The 20642-nt window shown below is 56.6% G+C and overlaps 9 protein-coding genes across 9 annotated transcripts; 6 read left to right on the top strand and 3 right to left on the bottom strand.

Annotated features, from left to right (window-relative positions):
* Positions 1-607: 607 nt before the first annotated feature.
* BO70DRAFT_356119 (alpha/beta hydrolase) lies at positions 608-1467 on the bottom strand (the record flags this gene model as incomplete). The annotated part of the gene is made up of 2 exons (XM_025541923.1): positions 608-982; positions 1057-1467. 2 exons carry the CDS (start codon positions 1465-1467, stop codon positions 608-610), a joined length of 786 nt encoding a protein of 261 aa, XP_025395201.1.
* An 892-nt stretch (positions 1468-2359) lies between these two features.
* Positions 2360-2797, top strand: BO70DRAFT_400314 (uncharacterized protein; the record flags this gene model as incomplete). Its single annotated transcript, XM_025546917.1, has 3 exons — positions 2360-2389; positions 2443-2509; positions 2562-2797. The coding sequence occupies 3 exons, from the start codon at positions 2360-2362 to the stop codon at positions 2795-2797; spliced, it is 333 nt and encodes a 110-aa protein (XP_025395202.1).
* Positions 2798-2969: 172 nt separating this feature from the next.
* On the bottom strand, positions 2970-4076 carry BO70DRAFT_366062 (uncharacterized protein). The gene is made up of 4 exons (XM_025544233.1): positions 4024-4076; positions 3574-3960; positions 3439-3517; positions 2970-3383 (listed from the first exon to the last, which is right to left on the bottom strand). The coding sequence occupies exons 2-4, from the start codon at positions 3607-3609 to the stop codon at positions 3085-3087; spliced, it is 414 nt and encodes a 137-aa protein (XP_025395203.1). The 5' UTR covers positions 3610-3960; positions 4024-4076; the 3' UTR covers positions 2970-3084.
* BO70DRAFT_152675 (uncharacterized protein) lies at positions 3826-4712 on the top strand. Its single transcript, XM_025538229.1, has one exon. The coding sequence runs from the start codon at positions 4183-4185 to the stop codon at positions 4630-4632; it is 450 nt and encodes a 149-aa protein (XP_025395204.1). The 5' UTR covers positions 3826-4182; the 3' UTR covers positions 4633-4712.
* Positions 4713-5138: 426 nt separating this feature from the next.
* Positions 5139-8374, top strand: BO70DRAFT_152689 (beta-glucosidase). Its single transcript, XM_025538230.1, has 7 exons — positions 5139-5380; positions 5434-5627; positions 5678-5730; positions 5794-6016; positions 6083-6329; positions 6381-6543; positions 6600-8374. The coding sequence occupies exons 1-7, from the start codon at positions 5257-5259 to the stop codon at positions 7891-7893; spliced, it is 2298 nt and encodes a 765-aa protein (XP_025395205.1). The 5' UTR covers positions 5139-5256; the 3' UTR covers positions 7894-8374.
* Positions 8274-9935, top strand: BO70DRAFT_300593 (flavin-containing monooxygenase; the record flags this gene model as incomplete). The annotated part of the gene is made up of 1 exon (XM_025539673.1): positions 8274-9935. One exon carries the CDS (start codon positions 8274-8276, stop codon positions 9933-9935), a length of 1662 nt encoding a protein of 553 aa, XP_025395206.1.
* A 128-nt stretch (positions 9936-10063) lies between these two features.
* BO70DRAFT_323193 (putative ABC bile acid transporter) lies at positions 10064-14420 on the bottom strand. Its single transcript, XM_025540576.1, has 3 exons — positions 14334-14420; positions 11850-14270; positions 10064-11794 (listed from the first exon to the last, which is right to left on the bottom strand). The coding sequence occupies exons 1-3, from the start codon at positions 14364-14366 to the stop codon at positions 10142-10144; spliced, it is 4107 nt and encodes a 1368-aa protein (XP_025395207.1). The 5' UTR covers positions 14367-14420; the 3' UTR covers positions 10064-10141.
* A 1159-nt stretch (positions 14421-15579) lies between these two features.
* BO70DRAFT_323197 (ferric reductase family protein) lies at positions 15580-18412 on the top strand. Its single transcript, XM_025540577.1, has 7 exons — positions 15580-16022; positions 16086-16126; positions 16183-16503; positions 16557-16786; positions 16843-16895; positions 16966-17087; positions 17154-18412. Exons 1-7 carry the CDS (start codon positions 15588-15590, stop codon positions 18271-18273), a joined length of 2322 nt encoding a protein of 773 aa, XP_025395208.1. The 5' UTR covers positions 15580-15587; the 3' UTR covers positions 18274-18412.
* Positions 18413-19538: 1126 nt separating this feature from the next.
* BO70DRAFT_366068 (uncharacterized protein) lies at positions 19539-20373 on the top strand. The gene is made up of 3 exons (XM_025544234.1): positions 19539-20096; positions 20155-20204; positions 20258-20373. Exons 1-3 carry the CDS (start codon positions 19838-19840, stop codon positions 20309-20311), a joined length of 363 nt encoding a protein of 120 aa, XP_025395209.1. The 5' UTR covers positions 19539-19837; the 3' UTR covers positions 20312-20373.
* Positions 20374-20642: the final 269 nt, after the last annotated feature.

A 20642-nucleotide genomic window follows, 5' to 3' on the forward strand; every position in this document is an offset into this window, starting at 1 on the left:
CGCGTCAGCACCAAGCTTCGAGGGGGAGGGGTGCGGCAATGGGACCCTACGGACGAGCCATCTCCCGATAGCGGATGCGGCGGACGAACGGGGGTCAGTGGAGTCGGTCGAGTCGGTTTCCTGCCCCGTTTCCGAATGGGACGGCTGGAGGTGCATCGGATTCCTAATCCTAAGGCGGGTGAGAAGAAAGAAAGAAGAGGGAAGCACGGGAGGAGACGCACGGTTGCAGCGGGAACAGCCTTGGGACAGGGGGGAGCACTTGAGCTTATGGCGATGGCACTGATCGCAAGCGAATTCGGTTTTTCGATCCATTGAGAGGATGATGTGGGAAGAAGAATTGAGGAGGGAGAGTGGAGGAGTGGAGGAAGTCTTGTCCGCCGGGCGGGTTTGTGCGGAGAGACGCGGGGCGGCAGAATCGCGGCCTCACCGCCCGGGGTGTGGGGTTGACCGCCCGGGTCCACCCGCTTCCGCTTCCTCTACTCCGTACGGAACAAACACTGCAACAACAGCCACTCTCGATCTCCTCATACTTTCCTGCAATCCTCTGCGATCCAACACAACCAAAGCAATCTCTCCCGAGCGGACTTCCAGCTCGTCGACCACGGCCTCACATCTCGGCCTTCCTTTCCGCAGGCAGCTTCTGCAATCCTTCTTGCACCGCGTGCTGCACGAGGCGAGCAACCTCCCCCGGCATGCTCAGAAAGGGCGAATGCGACGCGTTCACCCGCGCTGTCGTGACCTCCCCCATCCATGCCACCATCGCCTCTTGCGCCGCCAAGGGGATGGCCCGGTCCTGCTCGGTTAGGATATAGGTGCAGGAGAGGTGCTTCCACGGCTCATACGTGTTGGGCAGCTCGCTCACCGCGGTCGTGATCGGACGGAGCTGCGAGATCCAGTAGTCTTGCGCCGGGCGGGGGAGATCATGGTAGAGCATCTCCGCCGGATTACTGATGACGGGACTGTCCCCAAACACCTGGTCGCCCTACCGCAGACAGATGCTGTCAGTGACTGGGATAAGGGCAGGGATCCTTTCTCCCCCCTGGGCTCCACGCTCACCCGGATATCCCACCAAGAGGGTGGAACTCCCCCAACCGCCTCGAGCAGCGATTGCCCTGCCGGGATGGCAAACGCAGCCAGATACACCATCATGGTGATTCCGCCCGCCTGTCCGGCTGCACCTCTCTCTGCCACTCCGAGGCCCTTGGCCGCCCCAGAGGCAACCACGCCGCCATAGGAGTGCGCCATGGCCGTCACCAGATGGCCCTCATCAGCCAGCCTTTTGATTGTGCGGTGTAGGCTGGCTACATCGTCTGCCAAATTTGGCCGTGGCTGCAACGTGCTGCCAATGGACGGGTGAGCCACGGCGACGGAATGGAGTCCCAGCTTTCCGAGTTCGTCCCGAAGCTGGTCCATACAGGCTGGCTGGTGCCAGGCTCCGGGGACAAGGACGACGATGACGGGGGCCATGGGTGCGTGGTGGTAGGGGGTAGTTGGTGAGGACAGAAAGCTTCTGCAGCCCGTCAGAACAGCGGGACCACCCAGATCCAAATACATGTGCCGTCTGTGATAGGCCAACGTGGAGGTCTATCTCCACTGAGCCCTTTGTGTCACCGGAGCTGCTGCTAGATGCTTAGCACAACGCTGAAAAACGGTGTCTCCACGGAAATCAAGGCAATGGGAACTCGACACAATCGGAGAGTGGCTCTCGGCAGCGGATCTTTGCTCTGGATGTCGGCTTCTGGATACTCTTTGTAGCTTCCACTTGACTGCATGCCTCGGGGTGTGGGTAGACGCTAGATGTTGGAACTACGCAGCTCCCTCGTGGCCATGGGGACTGTTCCGGCATTTGCCTGTGGGCGCGGCTTGGTTGAACAACTTGCCAGCGCCCTGACAGGCGGTGACGCATGATGCGCATCTGGCCGACATGCGATTAAGCTCGGGTGGCGCACATCCATGCTCCAGCTCCAACCACGGTTGGAGGGGGTGTTGGCTGACTTCCATTCTGGGGTGTCAGGAAGGCAGCTCTCCCTGTGAGAAGGAGTTGGTTGCGTTGATATATAGTTGGGTTGGATGGGTTGGATGGGTTGGCCGACTTAGGGCAGTGAATGGGCTCAATTGCCTGAGCAACCCATCATCCCTCACACCCTCACCCCTTCCATCACTCACCCACTCACTCACTCCTCCCGTTGGAACTGTCCTACTCTCTTGCAAACACCTCACTATTTCCTTTGTCCTAAAGCATCCGCATCCCTCTCTCTTTTTTCTCTCTCTCCTCTTCCATCAACCCCGATCCTTGCACCTTGGTACTACCTTACATTTCTTTTATCTCCACCACAGTTACACCGCAGCTCTACCCAACATGCGCTGGACTCTCGACAATGAGCACGTGGTAAGTACCCCACAAGAGTGACCCTTGCTCTGCCGCTGACTCCCGTCTGCCAGTTGTGGCGCACCATCTTTGAGACACAGAGTCTGACTCTCGACCTTGACAAAATCGCTGACGCCTGGCGTAAGTCCGCCCATCCCACCTTGATCCGGGATGGTAGTCTCACCTAAGACAGCTGGCGATGAGAAACCAACTGCGCGTGCCATCAAGGAGCACCTGGAAAAGTTCCGCAGGAATCTTACCTCCGGCAACACGGTGACCTTCAGCATGAAGCCCAAGCGCCCCGCAGAGGCTTCGGGCGCCTCTCCGAGCCCCCGTAAGAAGCGGGCGACTAAGAAGCAAGACGCGACCATCAAGTCAGAGGAACAGCTATCTTCGGACCAAGTGATCAAGGCTGAAGACGCCGAGTAAATGGCTTGAACACGAGCGTTTTACCCGGGATATCAGGGAGGGGTTTACGGCGGTGGCTTGGTTTACCTGGCGCGGGGTTTCAATGATTTCTGATCATAGCCATCAACACCTATCTACCAAGTAATGGAATGGCCCTGAGCCTTTATACGGTCAGAAACCCTCTCGTTTGCCTGTAATATCACGCGCCACCTACAAACTTCAAGTCCATGCGTGTTCCCAGCCGCTCCCAAGTTCGAGATATTATCTATCCATTCACGATGTAGATGTGAACCAGCCCCGACATCCTGTCACTCGATTTCCTCCTGCTTGATCCCGTCCGCCATCTCAGCCTTGGTCTCCGCCTTGACTTCGCTCTTACCCACCGGCGCGCTTCCGCCCGAGACACGCACGTTGCCCTTCTGAGGCGATACCGAGGTTTCCGCATGGTCCAGCTTTGCCTTCTTGGTGGGAGTCTTGGTAGACTGGCCGGCAGCTCTTTTCTTCGGAGTGGTCGCTGGGGTGGACGCGTTGCTCGGAGAACCGGCCTTGCCAGCCACCTGTTTCTTAAGCTTCACGATTCGCTGCTCTACAGCACAGGCGGTACAGTCTGGAGCGGTTAGTGCCAAGTGGTAGGCTGTATCTGACCGGGGACAGCAACGCACCGGAGCCCATGTGGGCGGCGAGATCCTCATAGTCCAGCTTGACGCGGCCCCGCATCTGGATGAGGACCCCCAGGAAGAGCTGGCGATGTCAGTCAGTACTCGGACGCGAGGTCGGTTTGAGGGATTTCAGCGTACTTTGGCATCAGCGTCTGCAGTCCACTGGATTGGCATGATGGTTTTTCTGGTGGTAGATTTATGGTAGTATGTGTGGGGTGGGGGTACTATCGGGAATCGCAGGGGAGGAGAAGGAAGCTCGAGTAAGAACTACGATTTGGGCAAGAGAAGAACGACGGAGGAAACAGGAAATAGTGGGTGGGGCGAGAGAGATGCGTGAGAAGCCGCTGGAGTGAATCCGTGAGGGACGGGGTGTGTTGTTGTTTGACTGCACAAGAGCGATGCAAGTGTGGAAGTGAATGAGAGTCTTCCATCTTTTCCTAGTTCCCTCTTCCCTGACCTGCTCACCTCTTGTTAGTTCCTCTGCATCAATGACAGAATCTGGGGAGGCAGGCCTGCTGCCAGAAACTAAGAGCAATCATGCTTAGATATATGTATATATCTGAAACAGTATAATTGTAAGACACCAACCTAGGGGAGTTGTTGCCACTGAGCCAAAAGGCTAACATTACCCGCAGTTACTGTAAGGGATGATATCCGCAGGATATGCATACTTACAAGGGTGAAGCCCACCGTGTACATATCTGATAAACGGCGATGGTCCAGAGTGTTTTTTAATTTGCACAGTTTATGTGGTTTGCATCGTCCGCACTGTTTGTACTGTTTGCGCATATCATGACCCGCTCTTTCCCTTTTGGGACGAGTCCGTCCCGATCATCAACAATGGCCTCAACACACACACACTCTCTCTCTCTCTCTCTCTCTCTCTCTCTCTCTCTCTCTCTATTTTCCTCTAGCCTCCTCCTGCATCCCCTCCTCCTCCTCCTCTCTATTGCCGCGGCCTGCATCTGCATCCCTGACCCCGCCCGATCCGTCAGAGAAATCATCGTCATTGGATCCAACCCATCCCCCTCCACCTCACCACGTATCGCGCATCAATACAACTGCCGGTTTCCTGACCCGAGGGGCGGCCATCCAGTCCAGTTTCAGACCACCACGGAAGGGCGGCAACAAACCCACTGCCTCTTGGCTGACAGCCACCTCGTCAAGAAGCCTTCGCAGGGACAGGCAAGCGCATAGCGATGATGCCATTGGCCACGGACAAGAATATGGCGCGCCGCATCCCGCGTGGTCAGACGACTGGAAGCCATATAGCCTAATTAGGACCGCCGCCAAGCAGCCGGATGCCTTTTGTCTGCAACTCCATTTCCCTACCTTCGACGCAGGGCCCCCGCGTGGCATGATATCCCTGCCATCAGCATGCAGTCTGGGGTGGCCAGAATGCCGACGGCCTGCATTTCCCCGGATTCTCCGCTCACACTACTACTACTCCTACTATACTAGTGGGGCGTCACGGATCGATGCGGGGGTTTCCCCACGGCATTTGGACCCCTCTCACACTGGCATGCCCACAATGTCCCGGAACGTGGAGGACACCCCATGGCTCGCGTATCATTACCCCGAATAGAGCCATTGCAGTCGCCTATGCCTGCCAAAGCGTGCTTGCCGCCCCTCGCCCGTCCTTTGATATGCCCGTTGTCCGATGATTACCCGACAGTCATACCCTCGAGCGGTCACCAGCATCTGAGTCACACAGCCACCTATGTACCCGACGGCTCTGTAACGGGGAGGTGAGGTGGGATTTAAATACCCTAATGAGTCCTGCCTCGAATATTGGGGGTCAATCCATCCACCACCTGCAAAATGCACCGCGTCACCGTGGTTATTGCCTTGCTGGGCGGGCTATCGCTCTGCGCCGCCGCCCCCTCGCAAAACATCACCAGCGATGTCTATTTCTATGGGAACTCCCCTCCGGTCTACCCGTCCCGTATGCTGCCTGACCTGACCCTTGTCTGCACCATCACTGACCATGCGCCGCAGCGGAGGGAACGGGCACGGGTGCATGGGCCACAGCTTATGAGAAAGCAAAGGAGCTCGTGGCCCAGCTCACGGACGAAGAGAAACTGAATCTCACGGCGGGTACCAGCACCACCACGGGCTGCTCAGGCGTCATTGCAGCGATCCCGCGTGTGAACTTCACCGGTCTCTGCGTGTCAGATGCAGGCAATGGACTGGTAGGTGGACGCGAGGCATCAGGAGGAACTGATCTGACTGGCCTATTTAGCGAGGCACGGACCATGTCAACAGCTGGGCAAGTGGTATACATGTCGGTGCCAGGTACAACCTCTCTACCTTGTATGGCGTCCGCTGTCGTCTCCGTAGCTAACGCCTCGAGCTTAGCTGGAACAAGACCTTGGCTCACGAGAGGGCCCAGTATATGGGCCAAGAGTTTCACCGGAAAGGTGTGAACCTCCTTTTGGGCCCGGTAGTCGGTCCCCTGGGCCGTGTGGCAGAAGGCGGACGCAACTGGGAAGGGTTCTCCAACGACCCCTACCTGACGGGGGCACTGGTCTATGAGACGGTTCGCGGCGTGCAGGGCTCCGGAGTCGGTGTCTCAACCAAGGTAAGTGGTGCCCATGGAAGGTTGAGTGCCAATGGCATCCGGCTTGAGGCTCACGGGGTGGCATAGCACTACATTGGCAACGAACAGGAGACGAACCGCAACCCGGAAACCGTGGACGGGGTCGATGTGGCTTCAGTCTCATCGAATATCGATGACAAAACGATCCACGAGTTGTACCTCTGGCCTTTCCAGGATGCCGTGCGGGCAGGGAGCGTGGCGATCATGTGTTCATATGAGCGAATCAACAACTCATATGCCTGCCAGAACAGCAAGACGCTCAATGGTCTTCTGAAGACCGAGCTGGGCTTCCAGGGTGAGTCTCCTTCGCCTTAGTGGGAAATGCCACCAGTGCTCATATTTCCAGGCTACGTTATCACCGACTGGGGCGCCCAGCATGGCGGCATCGCCTCCGCCAATGCCGGGCTGGACATGGTGATGCCCGACTCCACGTTATGGGGGGCCAACCTCACTACGGCCATCGCGAATGGCAGTATGGAGGCGTCGCGACTAGATGATATGGTAACTAGGTAAGCATTCCCATGATCGGATAACCATATTCACGGCGCCTATCTGACTGAGACAGAATTCTCGCCACGTGGTACCAGCTGAATCAGGATACCGATTTTCCCACCCCAGGAATCGGCATGCCTTCCAGCGTCGACTCGGAACACCAAGCCGTAATCGGGACCTCGCCGGACGAGAAGGGGGCCTTGCTCCAGAGCGCCGTGGAGGGGCATGTTCTCGTCAAGAACACCAATGGTGCCCTGCCCCTGCAATCGCCCAGTCTGGTTTCCGTGTTCGGATACGATGCGAAGGGGCCCGAGGCGTTGAGCTTTGTTGCCTCATTTGGAACCTACAGCCCTGCTATCCAGAACTCCACTCTCTACGTGGGCGGTGGCTCGGGGTCCAACTCTCCGTCGTATCTCAGCACGCCGCTCGATGCTCTCCAGCAACAGGCGTACGAAGATAGCACGGCGGTGGTGTGGGATGTCAGCTCCCAAGATCCTGATGTGGATCCGACCTCTGAGGCCTGCCTGGTCTTCATCAACAGCTACGCGACCGAAGGCTTTGACCGGCCGGGATTGGTGGATGATTGGAGCGACACGCTGGTGACGAACGTGGCCGGGAAGTGCAACAACACGATCGTCGTTATCCACAACGCCGGCATTCGACTGGTGTATGACTGGATCGACCACGCGAATGTCACAGCCGTGATTCTGGCCCATCTCCCCGGCCAAGACACCGGACATGCCCTGGTCAACCTCCTCTACGGCCGAGCCAACCCATCGGGCAGACTTCCATACACAATCGCCAAGCAAGCCTCGGACTACGGCTCTGTACTGCATCCTTCGGAGCCGCAGACCCCATACGGACTGTTCCCCCAGTCCGACTACGCGGAGGGGGTGTACATTGACTACCGGGCCTTTGATCAGCAGAACATCACCCCGCAGTTCGAGTTCGGGTTTGGCCTCTCGTACACCACCTTCAACTACTCGGAGCTGGATGTGCGGCAGACCAACGGTAGCACCTCGCAGTATCCTCCGTCTGCGACCATCCAGGAGGGCGGAAACCCGCGCCTGTGGGATGAGATTGTGAAGGTGACGGCGACGGTGCAGAACAGCGGATCGGTTGACGGGGACGAGGTGGCCCAGCTGTATGTGGGCATACCTAACGGTCCTGTCCGCCAGCTGCGAGGGTTTGAAAAGGTGCACATCCCCGTGGGGCAGACCGCGCAAGTGAGCTTCTCGTTGGTCCGACGGGACCTCAGCACCTGGAGCGTGGACGCCCAGCAGTGGCTGCTGCAGTTGGGCACGTATCAGGTCTATGTCGGCCGGTCGAGCCGCGATCTTCCGCTCACGGGGCAGTTTTCCCTCTAGAGCCCCCGGTAGACTAGTGGCTGTTCCATAGATCAATGGCATCTGATGACTTGAGGTCCCAATTTCAAACGATCGAAACTGGCGAGAATCCGGGCCCTGGCGGTTGGGATGCCCTAACATCCCTATCATCGGCACCACCCCCAACCAGCCCCCCTCCCCCAGCTCCTCCTGGGACTTGCCTCTCGTGTCTAGCAAGGTGCAGCTGCTGGGAAGTGGAAGTGGGGGTTATCTCTCGTGCCACCAGGTCACCTGTTGGCTGCGGGGTTGCAGCGAGGTCGATCCATGGTTGCACTCCGTGTCACTCTCAAGCAAGCCCTCGTCCCCCTCGTCCCCCTCGTTTCCCCTCCTTCCCCCTTGGCCATCGTGGCAGGACTCGCAAAATGAAGACCGACTTGCGACAATTCTCCAACCCTCCGGGGACGACAGGGCCGTACGCTAACCATCTGGATCTGGATGTGCTGATTGTGGGCGCCGGATTCAGTGGCATCTATTGCCTCCACGAACTCCGACAGCTGGGCCTGAAGACGGTCCTCTTCGAAGCAGCCCACGACTTGGGGGGCACCTGGCGATGGAACCGCTATCCGGGGGCACGCGTGGACTCCCAGGTGCCTCAGTATCAATATTCCTGGCCCGAGACCTGGGCCAACTGGACCTGGTCTACCAACTACCCGTCCTACGATGAGCTCCGTGCCTACTTCGACCACGTCGAGAGCGTCCTAGATATCAAGAAAGACTGCGCGCTCGGCACTGTCGTAGTGGGGGCCGAGTTTAACCCCGAGTCTGGACGCTGGAAGATCAGCACCGAGGACGGTCGTGAGGTCTCTGCCAAGTACTTCATTGTCGCGACCGGCTTTGCAGCAAAGCGCTACATCCCCGAATGGCCAGGGGTTGACTCATTCCGCGGCCAGGTTCACCACTCTGCCTTCTGGCCGGAAGAAGGCGTTGAGCTGAGGGGGAAGAAATGTGCAGTGATAGGCACGGGGGCATCTGGTGTACAGATCACACAGGCCCTGGGCCCGGTGGCCAGCTCCCTCAAGGTCTTCCAGCGCACTCCCAACCTGGCCCTTCCCATGCGGCCTCAACAGCTGACTGCCGAAGAACAAGACCGGGTCAAGCCCACATATCCAGAACTGTTCCAGTTGCGTGAAACGTCCTTTGCCGGGTTCACCTACGACTTCTTGGAGCGGGGGGTGTTCGAAGATGACGACGCGGAGCGCACTGCATGCCTGGAACGGATGTGGGAGCTGGGAGGCTTTCGGTACTGGGTCGGTACGTACAAGGACTACCTCTTCGATCCGAAGGCCAACCGGGTGATCTATGACTTCTGGTGCCGAAAGGTCCGCGCGCGCATTGAGAATCCGGTCAAGCGAGACCTGCTGGCTCCCTTGGAGCCGCTGCACCCGTGGGGGGTCAAACGCCCTAGTCTCGAGGTCAGCTTTTACGAGGAGTTCAACCGGCCCACGGTGGATCTGGTGGACGTTCGTACAAACCCGATCGAATCATTCACCGAGAAAGGCGTGCGGATGGCCGATGGGACCGAGCACGAGCTCGACGTGGTATGCATCGCCACCGGGTTCGACACCTCGACCGGCGCCCTCACCAACATGGGGCTGCGCAGCATCCACGGCACATGGCTGAAGGAAGAATGGGCGGCTGCGGTGCACACGCACCTGGGCCTGACGATCCACGGCTACCCCAATCTCTTCTTGATGTATGGACCTCAAGCCCCGACGGTCCTCTCGAACGGGCCGACCTGCGTCGAAGTGCAGGGTCGATGGATCGTGGACACCATCAAAACCATGGAACGGAGGGGAATCAAGTCCATCGAGCCGACACTGGAGGCCACCCAGGCCTGGAAACAGACCATTGACGGGCTGTCGAACCGTACCCTGTTGTCCACCACGCGGTCCACCTACATGGGGGGCACCTTTCCCGGCAAGCCGTTCGAACAGTTGAACTACTCGGGCGGGGTGTATAATTATCGCCTGGAGATTCGAAAGGCACTGCCGAGTTTCGAGGGGTTTACGGTTGTTATGGAATGAATCGACTCGGGTTAGGTTTCGGTCCGGAGGATTCGGTGAATTGTTTCAAATTCTATTGAGTAATGATCACTGTCCTGGGAAATAAGTGCAGTAATCTCTCTGATGCAATCTATCAGTTCAGCAGTGCAAGCTAATCCTCTCTCTGGGGAATCATGCATGACCGCAAGTCAAGTGTAACTCCCGTCAGAACTCTCACCAGTCCAGGATCACCCCGCGGCGTTTATGACCCTCTGAAGCCCATCCCTCTCAGCATCATTGCCTACCAGTCGCCGGAAAGCCCCATCTTGTCTTCGGAGGAGATCTCGCGGTGAACCAAACTCAACTACCTGGCCTGCATCCATCACCAGTACTTTGTCAAAGTCCGCGATGGTCTGAATGCGATGAGCGATGACGAGCAGGGTCGGACGCTCCCGACCAAATCCAGTTCGAATGGACTGCTGGATGAGCGCATCGGTGGCACGGTCCACGGCCGATGTGGCCTCGTCCAAGACAAGGATTGCCGGACGCGACAGAATCGCCCGCACCAGACATAGCAGTTGCCTCTGGCCGTGGGATAAGTTCGAGCCCCCCTCTGTAATCACACTAGCCAGAATCCCTTGAGAATCCAACCCTTTCGCAGGCCACTGGACATTTTTCAAGGCCCGTAGGATAGTATCATCGTCATATGCATCGAACGGATCGAGATTAGAACGGATGGTGCCAGTGAATAGGACGGGGTTTTGCGGGATCATGGCCAGTCGTCTCCGGAGGTGCTTCAGCTTGATCGTGGAAATGTTGACGCCGTCGATCGAGATGCTCCCGTCGCGCGCCTCCAAGAATCGGAACAGAGCTAATGCAAGGGTCGATTTTCCCGCACCGGTTCGTCCGACGATGCCGATTCGTTGGCCAGGCTCAACTGAGAAGCTGACGTTGCGGAGGACTGAGGCTGTGTCTGGATCATACGACACGGTCAGGTTGACAACTGAAAGACCACCCCTTTCGGGCCATTCGGCTGGTACCTCTGAGCCTGCGCTGGATTCTTTTTCGATTTTGCAGTACTCTAGGATCCGTTCCACCCCGTCCATGTCCATTTCGAGGGTCGAGTATGCACGGCTCAGTGTAACGAGAGCGAAGCTCAAGTGATTGGTGAAGGCCAGGGCGAATCCAACCATCAGCCCTGTGATATCCTTTCGCGCGATGGTGGCGAGGGCAGTCACGGTGGAGAAGGTAGCACCCAGGACATTGATGCGGAGTGTGAACCAGCGGTTGAACAGGTAGAGATGCCAGGATGCCTGGGCCTGATGATCAAGCTTAGCCTGGACTCGTTTGATGTACCGTTCCTCCTGGCCAAATGCACGTATCGTCACGATGCCCTGAAGAGAGGAAGCAATCTGTTCGTAGACTGGACTTCGGGTGATACTCTCGAGACGCTTGACATCTCGAGCCGCGGCCAGATATCGACTGGTGTACCAGAATGACCCAACGGCCAAGGCTACGGCGAATACGATGAGAATGGGGCGAACCAACACCCCGCCCATGATGACCCCGACACAATCCATGGCCGCGTTCAGTACAGCTATTATGTCGAATCCGATTCGCGAGTCCAGCATATAGAAGTCCGCGGTGAGTCGGTTCAAAATCCACCCTGGTGGTATCTTGTCCAGCCACTGCAAGGGCGCACGGAGGATGGCGGAGAGCATCAGACGGAAGAGCTGCGTCGCCGCGTTGAGGGATGTGTAAAGGGTAACATAGGCCCGTAAAGACCCAGCAAGGCATGCAACTCCTGCTATCCCGGCATACATACTCATAAAGCATGCTACTCCACCGTGCTCTGAGCTGGTGATGCTGCTTTCCGCGCTCCATGAGCCCACCCATCGATACTGGCGTGCCATAATTCAGCATCGCGAAGGATTGACCGGCTCATGGACAACTTACCTGGACCATCAACAAGCCTTGGTAGACGACGTAGCACCCAATCAGGGTAGCCCATGGTAGCCATCCACCACTCGCTTTCATATATTGCCGAAACAGCAACCAGGCTGTTGAGCCGTGACCCCTGGCTTCATGTTTCGTAGAGGGGGCTTCTCTTGTAGTTCCATCATGTCTGTCATGCTCTTGAATCGGAAGGTTGGAGCACGTACTGCGATAGTTAGTATCGCTGGGGTTCATGCTGATCCGTGGGCTCTGGTGTTGTGAATCTATCGTTTTCCGCATAGACCGGACTATTCCATCGGCAATTTGAACGTGGAAAGAAGCCTTCGGCAAACAAAGGTCCACATGATGAGTGGCTAGCACTCTCGTCCGTCCTCGAGAAAGCTCTCCTGCAAGAGCATGTGCAAGAAGATGGTGTGCCGTGTGTACATCGACAGCATTAAAGATGTCATCCAAAATCAGGATGCCTGCGCGGGAGTATAAAGCTCGGGCAAGGCCGACACGCACTTTTTGGCCTCCGCTGAGGTTAACACCATTCGGCCCGAGGTAAGTGAGGTCATTATGTTCAAAAAGCTCCAGGTCCTTTGTGAGCGCACAGGCGGCCATTACCTTCGAATATCTGACCGGATTCAATGGTAGCCCAAAACAAATGTTGTCTCGAATAGTTCCAGCTTCGATCCACGGAGTCTGTGCCACATACGCCACTGCATTGTCGAGTATCCAATTCATTCCAATCGTAGCTGGGCTGTGAATATCCTCATACGGTGGAGGCAGAGGCCGTCGTAAGACACCGGAGAGGATCACCGATTCACCCACAATGGCAGTCAATAAGAGACTTTTACCTGACCCTGTGCGACCCGAAACCACGGTTAATTCCTGTGGTGGGAAGATTACGCTCACATCTCGCAAAACACCTCCCTCGGAGGAATGGTGTTTGTGGTAGGAAAGAGTCGCATGTTCAAATTCGATACAGTGGGATGGGGTTGGGACTCCCAACAGCTCCGGCGTCCCCAGGAAGCCTTTCACACGTCGGATGCTAATTCTTGCAGCCATCACACCAGAAAGCAATTCGGGAATGAGCCCTAGGATGAATTGCAGATACCCGATAGTCGACAAGGCTGGGAAGGCCACAGATGGTGCGAGAGGTCCGTATATCCAATTGTGGGCTGTGAGAGAGACTGCAGACACCACAACAGGTCCAAGCAGATGAACTGTGAGGTTCATGACGTGCCACAAAAATGCCATGTGCTGAGCCCGAAGCTCACAGTCCCGGATACCATTCAATCTCTCCTCCCACTTGCTTTCAAGCCCTGCGAACTTAACCTGTCGGATTCCATTGATGACTTCTGTCAAGGCCGCCATTTTTCTATCCCGAACCGATGCCAACTGCTGCTCAGCTGCACTGCACCGACTAAGGCAACGGGTCTGAAGCGGATAAAAGAGTCCTAGACAGGACAGCCCTGTTAGGAGGCTTTGCCACCCAAGAAGCTGAGCAAGCAATGTACAGGCCACTGCCAGCTTCATGGCCTGCAGGAAGTTCGAGTATAGGAAGCACGCAACGGTGGCAATGCGCGGCACATCGATAGCTATCAGATTCATTACATTGTTTCCTTCAGATTGCGCGCCATTCGGTTTTGCATCCGGGCGGCGGGAGTCACAACGCACAGCCTTCCTGTAAAGTAGAGCCGATAGTTGTCCAGTCATTGGGACAGAGACCTTGTTGAGCGCAATCCATATGAGCCAATTTTCCAGCCATAGAGATGCCCCAATGGCCAGGCCCAGTACTAGAGACCACTGCGTGAGGCTTACGCGATCGGCATCTCCCAAAGAATGGGCCTCGAGCAGTCGCAGCATCCTGTAGAGCGCAAACTGTGGTGTAAACGCCAGGCATGCTAGGGGCACCGACAGCGCTAGCTGACAAAAAAGCCTCCCGGAGTAGAGTGAGAAGAGGGTGTGTTCGAAAAGCGAGCAGCTGTTTTTTCCCGCGGCCAATCTACCCTGAGTTATGAGAAATTCATCCTGCAGGCTATGCGTCCGCATGTCACCCTTTAGCAGGGGAAGATCGCTCAGGTTCAATTCCCTTCTTCTCCCAGCCAGTGTAATCAACGGACTTGACCATTTGAAAGTCAAGAGCCCCAGAATCGAGGAATTGTTCTCCCCATCGACCGGCCTTCCCATATGAAACGTAGCGGGGTTCCGCGGGTATGACAAGGCGATCAAAATGATGACAGCGCCAAATCCATACTCCATCCATACCAGAAACGGGTTCTCCCTCTTTCCTGCCATACCCCGTGTGAGCCAGTCCTCCACAGCTACTATGCCAGTCGTAATCGAGCAACAGAGGGCGGCTTTTAAGCCCATCGAGAAGCGAGAAGCGATTGGCATGTCACCAGTAAGAGTCGTCCAACGGGCTAGCATCACGCACTGAGATAATACGATTCAGGGTCAGACTTTCCCAGAATGTGGAAGTGGACATCGGGTTCATACCCACAGGAGAGCCTGGACCAACTTTCCGACCATAAATCCTTCTCGGATAGACGTCACGGTCACGGCACGGATGATAGCGACGACACAGGCACCAGCGGTGGCAGCCAATGCCAGAAACGATCGCATGTCCTTTCGCGCGCTGCGGCGGATTTGCTTTGTTCCTTCTCGATCCGCATGGGACTCCGAGATCCCCTCATGATACGCGCGGTCGTGGTCGCGGACGTCAATCGAAGGGTTGGGATCCCATATTGTGGAGGAGCATGTGCCGAGGACTAAGGCGGCTACAAAAATATGAGCCGTTAAGCAGACGACTCCCACACTCGACATCGTGGAGGAGTGAGAGAGACATGGCGGATCGCTGGTCGGGACCTGGGCAAGAAGACACGCTCGCTTGCATTCCAGCACCACGCGAGGGGCGAGCAAGGGGTGTGGGTAGTTTCGGGGCAGGGGAGGTCATACAGACGTCAGGCCCAACGACCGAGCCTTTCCTCGAAGAATACCGGCTGGGAGTCGCGAGTCATGGCATTTCCACAGGTGACGGTGTACAGGGCAGGAAGCGAGAAGAGGAGAAGAGAGAAGCGCGCGACGCGACTGGAACCAAGCCGTTCGCCGCCCGGCAGAACGGATCCACGGCGCGTTTCGCCGGGGGGCGGGGATTTTGAATTGCATGGAAATAACGAAGGCGATGTTCTGGCGAGTGTGGACGAAATCCTGTGCCACTGCCACGAGCGACAATAGAGAATAGGACGTCCTGCCTGAGGCATGAGGAAGGCTCCCTTGCCTTCTTGCCTTGTTGCCTTGTTGCCTGGACGGTCAGGACGCCCGGCAAGTCACGGGGCGGTGACAGCGGGCCAATCACAGGCCGCAATCACGGCGGCTATCAGATGGTGCGATCAGATTAGATAGATAGATAGCCCTTGATCCCGGCCGCATTCGAACAATGGAAGAAGGCGATCGACTCGCAGGAACTGAACTCGGAACTCGGAACTCTGAACTACTCGGTCGCAGGCGGAATCCACACTTATGGTTCACCCAGATCCCGATGAGTGCCCCTATGTTTCTCCCCGTAGATAGATAGATAGATACAGTGTACACCGTACGAGCAATCACGAATTAATGTGTTGGACCGCCCACGTGGGGCTCGGGTTCGGACTCGGATCGCCCGCCCCACGGCCCTGTCCGGCCTTCTTCTCCCTCGGCCTCTTCTCTTCCTCTTCGACCCCCCATCGCCCCTCCTCTCTGGTCCCAGAAATCATGCTGCCACGCAGCTGGCTGCTCTTTCTGGCGTCTTTGGCCCTGGCCGCCTCCTCCAACCTCCTGCCCGCCAACGAGCGGTGCGTGACAGCGGTGTACACTGCCCTCGGATATATCTCGTTTGCTGGGGAGCCCGCCGACGGCTTCTGGGAGACTCGCTGCCAGAACCCGTTGAAGGTCACCTCCATCTATGCCTCATCGGACATCTATTGCCGCCCCGAGGAGCAAACCGCTGGTTTTGCTCAGCTGGCCCAACTGTGCCGGGAAATAGGCAATCTCGACTTGATTCCTCGAGAGCAACTGGCCGAGAATCTGACTCGCGATGCTCTCCAGCGCCTGCCGGTGGCGGACTTCCTGGAAATCCCCACGAGCCAGCGCATGCCCACGCCGGTCCTCCTCTCACCCTCCTATTATAACCGGACCTTCCAGACAATAGTACGTCCCGTCCCGGGTACACGTCCATCCTCGGGGGGGTTCTGCTAATACCGGTCTGGGTAGGATACTTGGCAGTTCGAAGTTTGGTCGCACTATATTTATGGGTACGCATGAGCATCCAGTCTCCAGCCCATTGATGCACACAGCTGACAAGGAGCAGCGTGGTCGGGTATGGGTTTTGGGCCTGCATACTCGGGGTCGGCATCGCCCATCGGTTTGTCCAGTACATTGTCCACTCTCGCAGCATGCAGGCAGGGACTAGCTCCCTCGCACGGGTACGCTGGCTATGGAAGCCTTCCCATGCGGTCTATCACTGGCTGCAGACGCACCTAGTAGTGTCATCTCCATTACCAGCCCGGGGGCGACGGTTCTTCTGGTGGACGTTCCCCACTCGCATCGAAGCCATTGCCACGATGCTCTTCTGGATCCTCAGCATCATCTTATGTACCATCGGCTATCGCCTTCTGCCCGGCAATATTTAGTAGGTCGGCCCTGCAGCGAATCCGACGGCTCGTCGACTAACAGGCCACTCAGTTGGCCGGACATCTCGTCGCAGATCCTGCGCTATTCGGCCGATCGGACGGGGGTGCTGTCCTTTGCGAACCTGCCCCTGGTGTGGCTGTTCGCCGGGCGCAACAATATATTCATATGGGCGACGGGCTGGAGTTTCGCGACCTTCAATCTCTTCCACCGCCACATAGCATGGATTGCCACCCTCCAGGCTGTCGTCCACACCCTTCTCTACCTCGCGATCATATGTCAAAGTAGGTTGCCCCCCTCGATGGATCGCTGGAGTGGTTCTCATGGGATTCCGGTCCAGAAGGCAATGTCGCGCGGAAGTTTCGAAAGCCGTACCTCCTGTGGGGAACCGCCGTAAGTCTTCCTGTTCGCTTTCGCTCGCTCTTCCGTCCACTCCCCTGACGACGGACCGACCTTCATACAGGCAACGGTGCTGATGGTTTTGCTCCTGCCATTTGCCGTGCAATGGTTTCGCCATCGGCTCTACGAGACCTTCCTCTTCATCCACATCCTCTTCTCTGTGGGACTTCTTGTTGGTTGTTTCTAGTTAGTGACAAGACTCCTCTTCTCCCTCTGCTTATTTGTCGAATTCTAACCATCCATTCCCCCCAGCCACACCGTCATCTTCGAGGGGCACGATTACTGGAGCTATCTGTGGCCTGCGGTGGCCATTTGGATTTTGGATCGACTCCTTCGCATAGCTCGCTTGGTCTACTGTAACATCCATGTCCGCGCCAATTCGGGCGATCGCATCCAGTATACGAGCAGCTCAGCGACCTACGACGCGGCTGCGGATGTGATCCGGCTCGAAGTCACGCCTGGGGCCTCGCTGCTGACCCCGACCCCTGGTGATTATTATTACCTCTACCAGCCCTTCCGAATCACGGGCTGGGAAAGCCATCCATTCACGCTTGGTTCTTGGTTTTATCAGACCAAGTTTCAAGCATCAACACGCAAGCCACCCCCATTGAGGAATGACCGCACGGTGGATGTTTCGCAGGTGCCCCTTCTCTCCGACTCCTCGTCAGGGCCGTTGAGCACACCAGATGAGATGCAGCTGAAGCACGATAACGAAAAGGAACTGCGGCTTGTTTTCTGGATCCGGCCATATGATGGCTGGACGCGTTCTCTCCGCCAGCAATGTGTCCAATCTCCCGATCTAATGGTGAGCCCGACCATACTTCTCGAGGGGCCATATGGCAGCCAGTTTCCTTTGTGGAACTATGAATCCGTCCTCATGATAGCCGGTGGGACCGGTATTGCCGCAGTAGTCCCGTACATCCAGGATCACATCCTACGCGCGACGTCGGATGCGGAAGAAACCGCCACTCACACTCGAGAAACGCGGTTAGTGTGGGTGACCCGGCAAGCATCCTTTGTGCAGCAGGTCGCGGCTCGCGAGCTGGCTCCGGCACTGGCCAGGGATGACTTCCGGGCATCTTTCTATTCTACCGCTGTGAAGGCAAGCACCCCTAGAGATGGCGATGGGCAAACCACGCCAAATGATCCTACCCACACTGGCAGTGATCTTGATATCCTCGAGGGGCGGCCAGACGTTGAATCACTAGTGCTGGAACACGCACATGAGGCCCAGCTCAGCGAATCTTCGGCAGCTGTTTTGGTATGCGGTCCCTCCGCGCTGGCAGATGAAACACGGGCCGCCGTACACCTGGCTATGCGACGAGGATACCGCGGTATTCGGTATGTCGAGGAATCTTTCAGCTGGATGTAGACATGCGGATGGTGATGTGATCTGTAAATATCTTGTTGATGTCCTGCATTTGGTTAGAGGATGTAGACATGCGGATGGTGATGTCTTGTTCTGTTGGATCTTTCTACACCGACTTTTGCTGTGTATATGTAAGGAATGGCAATATATGATACTCCTCTCAATCGATAGTGGAGTCATGGCCAGGTACTTAGTTTGCACGCCTTGCCGTTATACTTGAAGCAATAATACCAGTAACAGCTCCGTATCATGAGCTTTGGGGTTCATCACACCTCAAGTAACTTCCAGGTCTGTGTGGTGGTTATTATTAGGGTAGGTAGCTCACATCTGTGCATGACCGGTTGCGATGAGTTAGTTTTCCAAACGTTCCATTGTGGCAGTCCGACGATCGAATGATATTCGAAATCCAAAAGTACTCCGGGCCCACACTTGCCGGTAGAATCGAGGTATGCGTCCAGCTCTGGCAGATTCCGCAGGATATCAACTTGTTAGCTCTGGACCTACTTACAGTGGACGAGCCGCTTCATCCGCAGAGCATCACCGGACGATATCCTGCATGCCCAGAGATTTCTTTTCTTCACCAGGGACTTGATCAACCAAACAGGCTTCGCGGTGCATCTCGGGCCATGCCACGGAATAACACGCGCTGAAGACATCATAATGGACTAATAGAAAGCAGTATAGTTGCCCTTCACGGAAGTGTGGGCAATGCAGGAATGCGAGCCGTTGCCGGTAGGTACCGTTCCATGTCGATCAATGGCGCATTTACCACGTCTGGAACGCAACTTCTGCCGGCCTGTCCCCAGATGGGGTAAGATGTAATTCAATTATTGACTGACTGGCCCATGGCTCGCGCACTCTGGTGGCAGAGTCTTTGTGATCTCAGATCGACTTGGTGGGGTACCGCTAGCATACTGGTCTGTCTCCGATGAGAGGTCATGGAAAGATGTCAGTTCAAGCCAGCCGCAGGCCTGCATCTGTAGCCCCGGTATGCACGTCAAGTGGCGTCGCTTGAATGGGCCGAACCAGACATGTCATATTCGTCTCCTGAACATCATCGACATTCCGAGACCACAGCACCACCATTATTGTGAGACATGGCGCCGACTATTGCCAGAGAAAACGCAGCCCAAGTAATACCACAGCGCTGCCTTGTGTGCATTGGTAGCAGGCCGGTGCATGCAAATCCGTGTCCTTCAGCCCGGCCCGGCTGGACGGTCTGTGATCGATAACCGACCCCTACGCGGCTTACCGCTCGGAGTATCAGGGATTCTGTCACCGCGGGGCTCCGTGTGATCGTCCTTAAGGGCAATATTGGACCCATGATAGGTTCTTCGATGCAAGGAGCTGCTTTGAAGACGCCTCAGTGGAAAGGTTCTGGAGGTCCGGACCGTTGCCTTAGTCGGTGCAGTGCAGCAGACGTTCTGGATCGCCTGAAGGCTATAAAAGGGCGCCGGTCCCTCCTCGAACTGCTATCCCCATCAGCATCAATCCAAAGCACCTCTTCCTGCCTCATCCAACCCGAATCCTTCGTATCTCGAAGCCAATTACCCAAGTCACCGTCAACATGAAGTTCATCGCCATCGCCGCCCTCGTCGCCACCGCCATGGCCGGATACCCCGGATCCTACAGCTACGACTCCAAGAGCGACAACACCAAGATCACCCAGACCAGCGCCCAGAACACCTGTGGATCCAACACCGTGATGTGCTGCAAGGGATTCAACCAGGACCACGGCCTCACCCCGGCCCAGGAGGATGATTTCTGGGGCAAGATGGGCCACCGCGGCGATGGAAAGCTGCAGGGCGGAAGCGGTTGCAGCCCTTGTAAGTGACCTCCGAGCCTTAGTGCTTCGACGGTGCGACTAATCTCTCGCCCCAACAGGTGGTGAGCAGAAGAACGAGGGCATTGCTTGCTGCAACGGGAACAAGAACGTAAGTCACAGTCGACCCCGACCTTCTCGGACGCCTACTGATCTGCGCCACAGAGCGGTCTTGACCTCATCCCCTGCGTTGCCATTGGCGAGATCAACATCCTGTAAAGGAGCCCGGGGGTTGTGGGTGCTGTCGGGGACCCCTGTCAATATCGGTCCCCCAGCGACTTTGAAGATACAGTTGAATGTATAGATAAGGTGACAGGCCTTCGCGCCTTGGCTGTTTTGTGAGGGCTGTCGCTCCTGATATGCTTTCGTTTCCGTCTTTGTCATCGCCATTCGCTCGAATCGAGGGCCAATAGGCCAGACCTAATAGCTTAATATAATCCAAGACAAGATCAAGTGATTCGATGTTAGCCTTGTGGCTGGTTCCCGACCAGTCTGTGGGTAGTTGTAGGAGTGATGGTTGTCGAGGAGGAATGAAGCCAGGGGACATGTC

Source organism: Aspergillus heteromorphus (genome assembly GCF_003184545.1).
Source record: "Aspergillus heteromorphus CBS 117.55 chromosome Unknown BO70scaffold_36, whole genome shotgun sequence".
Lineage (NCBI taxonomy): Eukaryota > Fungi > Ascomycota > Eurotiomycetes > Eurotiales > Aspergillaceae > Aspergillus > Aspergillus heteromorphus.

Coding starts and splice junctions, on each gene's coding strand:
- BO70DRAFT_366062 (XM_025544233.1), bottom strand. CDS start 3,609: ATGCCAATCCAGTGGACTGCAGACGCTGATGCCAAA. Junction 3,518..3,573: donor CTGCAGACGCTGATGCCAAA/GTACGCTGAAAT, acceptor TGACATCGCCAG/CTCTTCCTGGGGGTCCTCAT. Junction 3,384..3,438: donor CGCCGCCCACATGGGCTCCG/GTGCGTTGCTGT, acceptor TAACCGCTCCAG/ACTGTACCGCCTGTGCTGTA.
- BO70DRAFT_152675 (XM_025538229.1), top strand. CDS start 4,183: ATGTGGTTTGCATCGTCCGCACTGTTTGTACTGTTTGCGCATATCATG.
- BO70DRAFT_152689 (XM_025538230.1), top strand. CDS start 5,257: ATGCACCGCGTCACCGTGGTTATTGCCTTGCTGGGCGGGCTATCGCTC. Junction 6,330..6,380: donor GACCGAGCTGGGCTTCCAGG/GTGAGTCTCCTT, acceptor TCATATTTCCAG/GCTACGTTATCACCGACTGG. Junction 6,544..6,599: donor CTAGATGATATGGTAACTAG/GTAAGCATTCCC, acceptor TGACTGAGACAG/AATTCTCGCCACGTGGTACC.
- BO70DRAFT_323193 (XM_025540576.1), bottom strand. CDS start 14,366: ATGGTCGGAAAGTTGGTCCAGGCTCTCCTGTGG. Junction 14,271..14,333: donor TGGTCCAGGCTCTCCTGTGG/GTATGAACCCGA, acceptor GTATTATCTCAG/TGCGTGATGCTAGCCCGTTG. Junction 11,795..11,849: donor AAGGCTTGTTGATGGTCCAG/GTAAGTTGTCCA, acceptor ATGGCACGCCAG/TATCGATGGGTGGGCTCATG.
- BO70DRAFT_323197 (XM_025540577.1), top strand. CDS start 15,588: ATGCTGCCACGCAGCTGGCTGCTCTTTCTGGCGTCTTTGGCCCTGGCC. Junction 16,504..16,556: donor CTTCTGCCCGGCAATATTTA/GTAGGTCGGCCC, acceptor CAGGCCACTCAG/TTGGCCGGACATCTCGTCGC. Junction 16,896..16,965: donor ACCTCCTGTGGGGAACCGCC/GTAAGTCTTCCT, acceptor ACCTTCATACAG/GCAACGGTGCTGATGGTTTT.
- BO70DRAFT_366068 (XM_025544234.1), top strand. CDS start 19,838: ATGAAGTTCATCGCCATCGCCGCCCTCGTCGCCACCGCCATGGCCGGA. Junction 20,097..20,154: donor CGGAAGCGGTTGCAGCCCTT/GTAAGTGACCTC, acceptor TCGCCCCAACAG/GTGGTGAGCAGAAGAACGAG. Junction 20,205..20,257: donor GCTGCAACGGGAACAAGAAC/GTAAGTCACAGT, acceptor TCTGCGCCACAG/AGCGGTCTTGACCTCATCCC.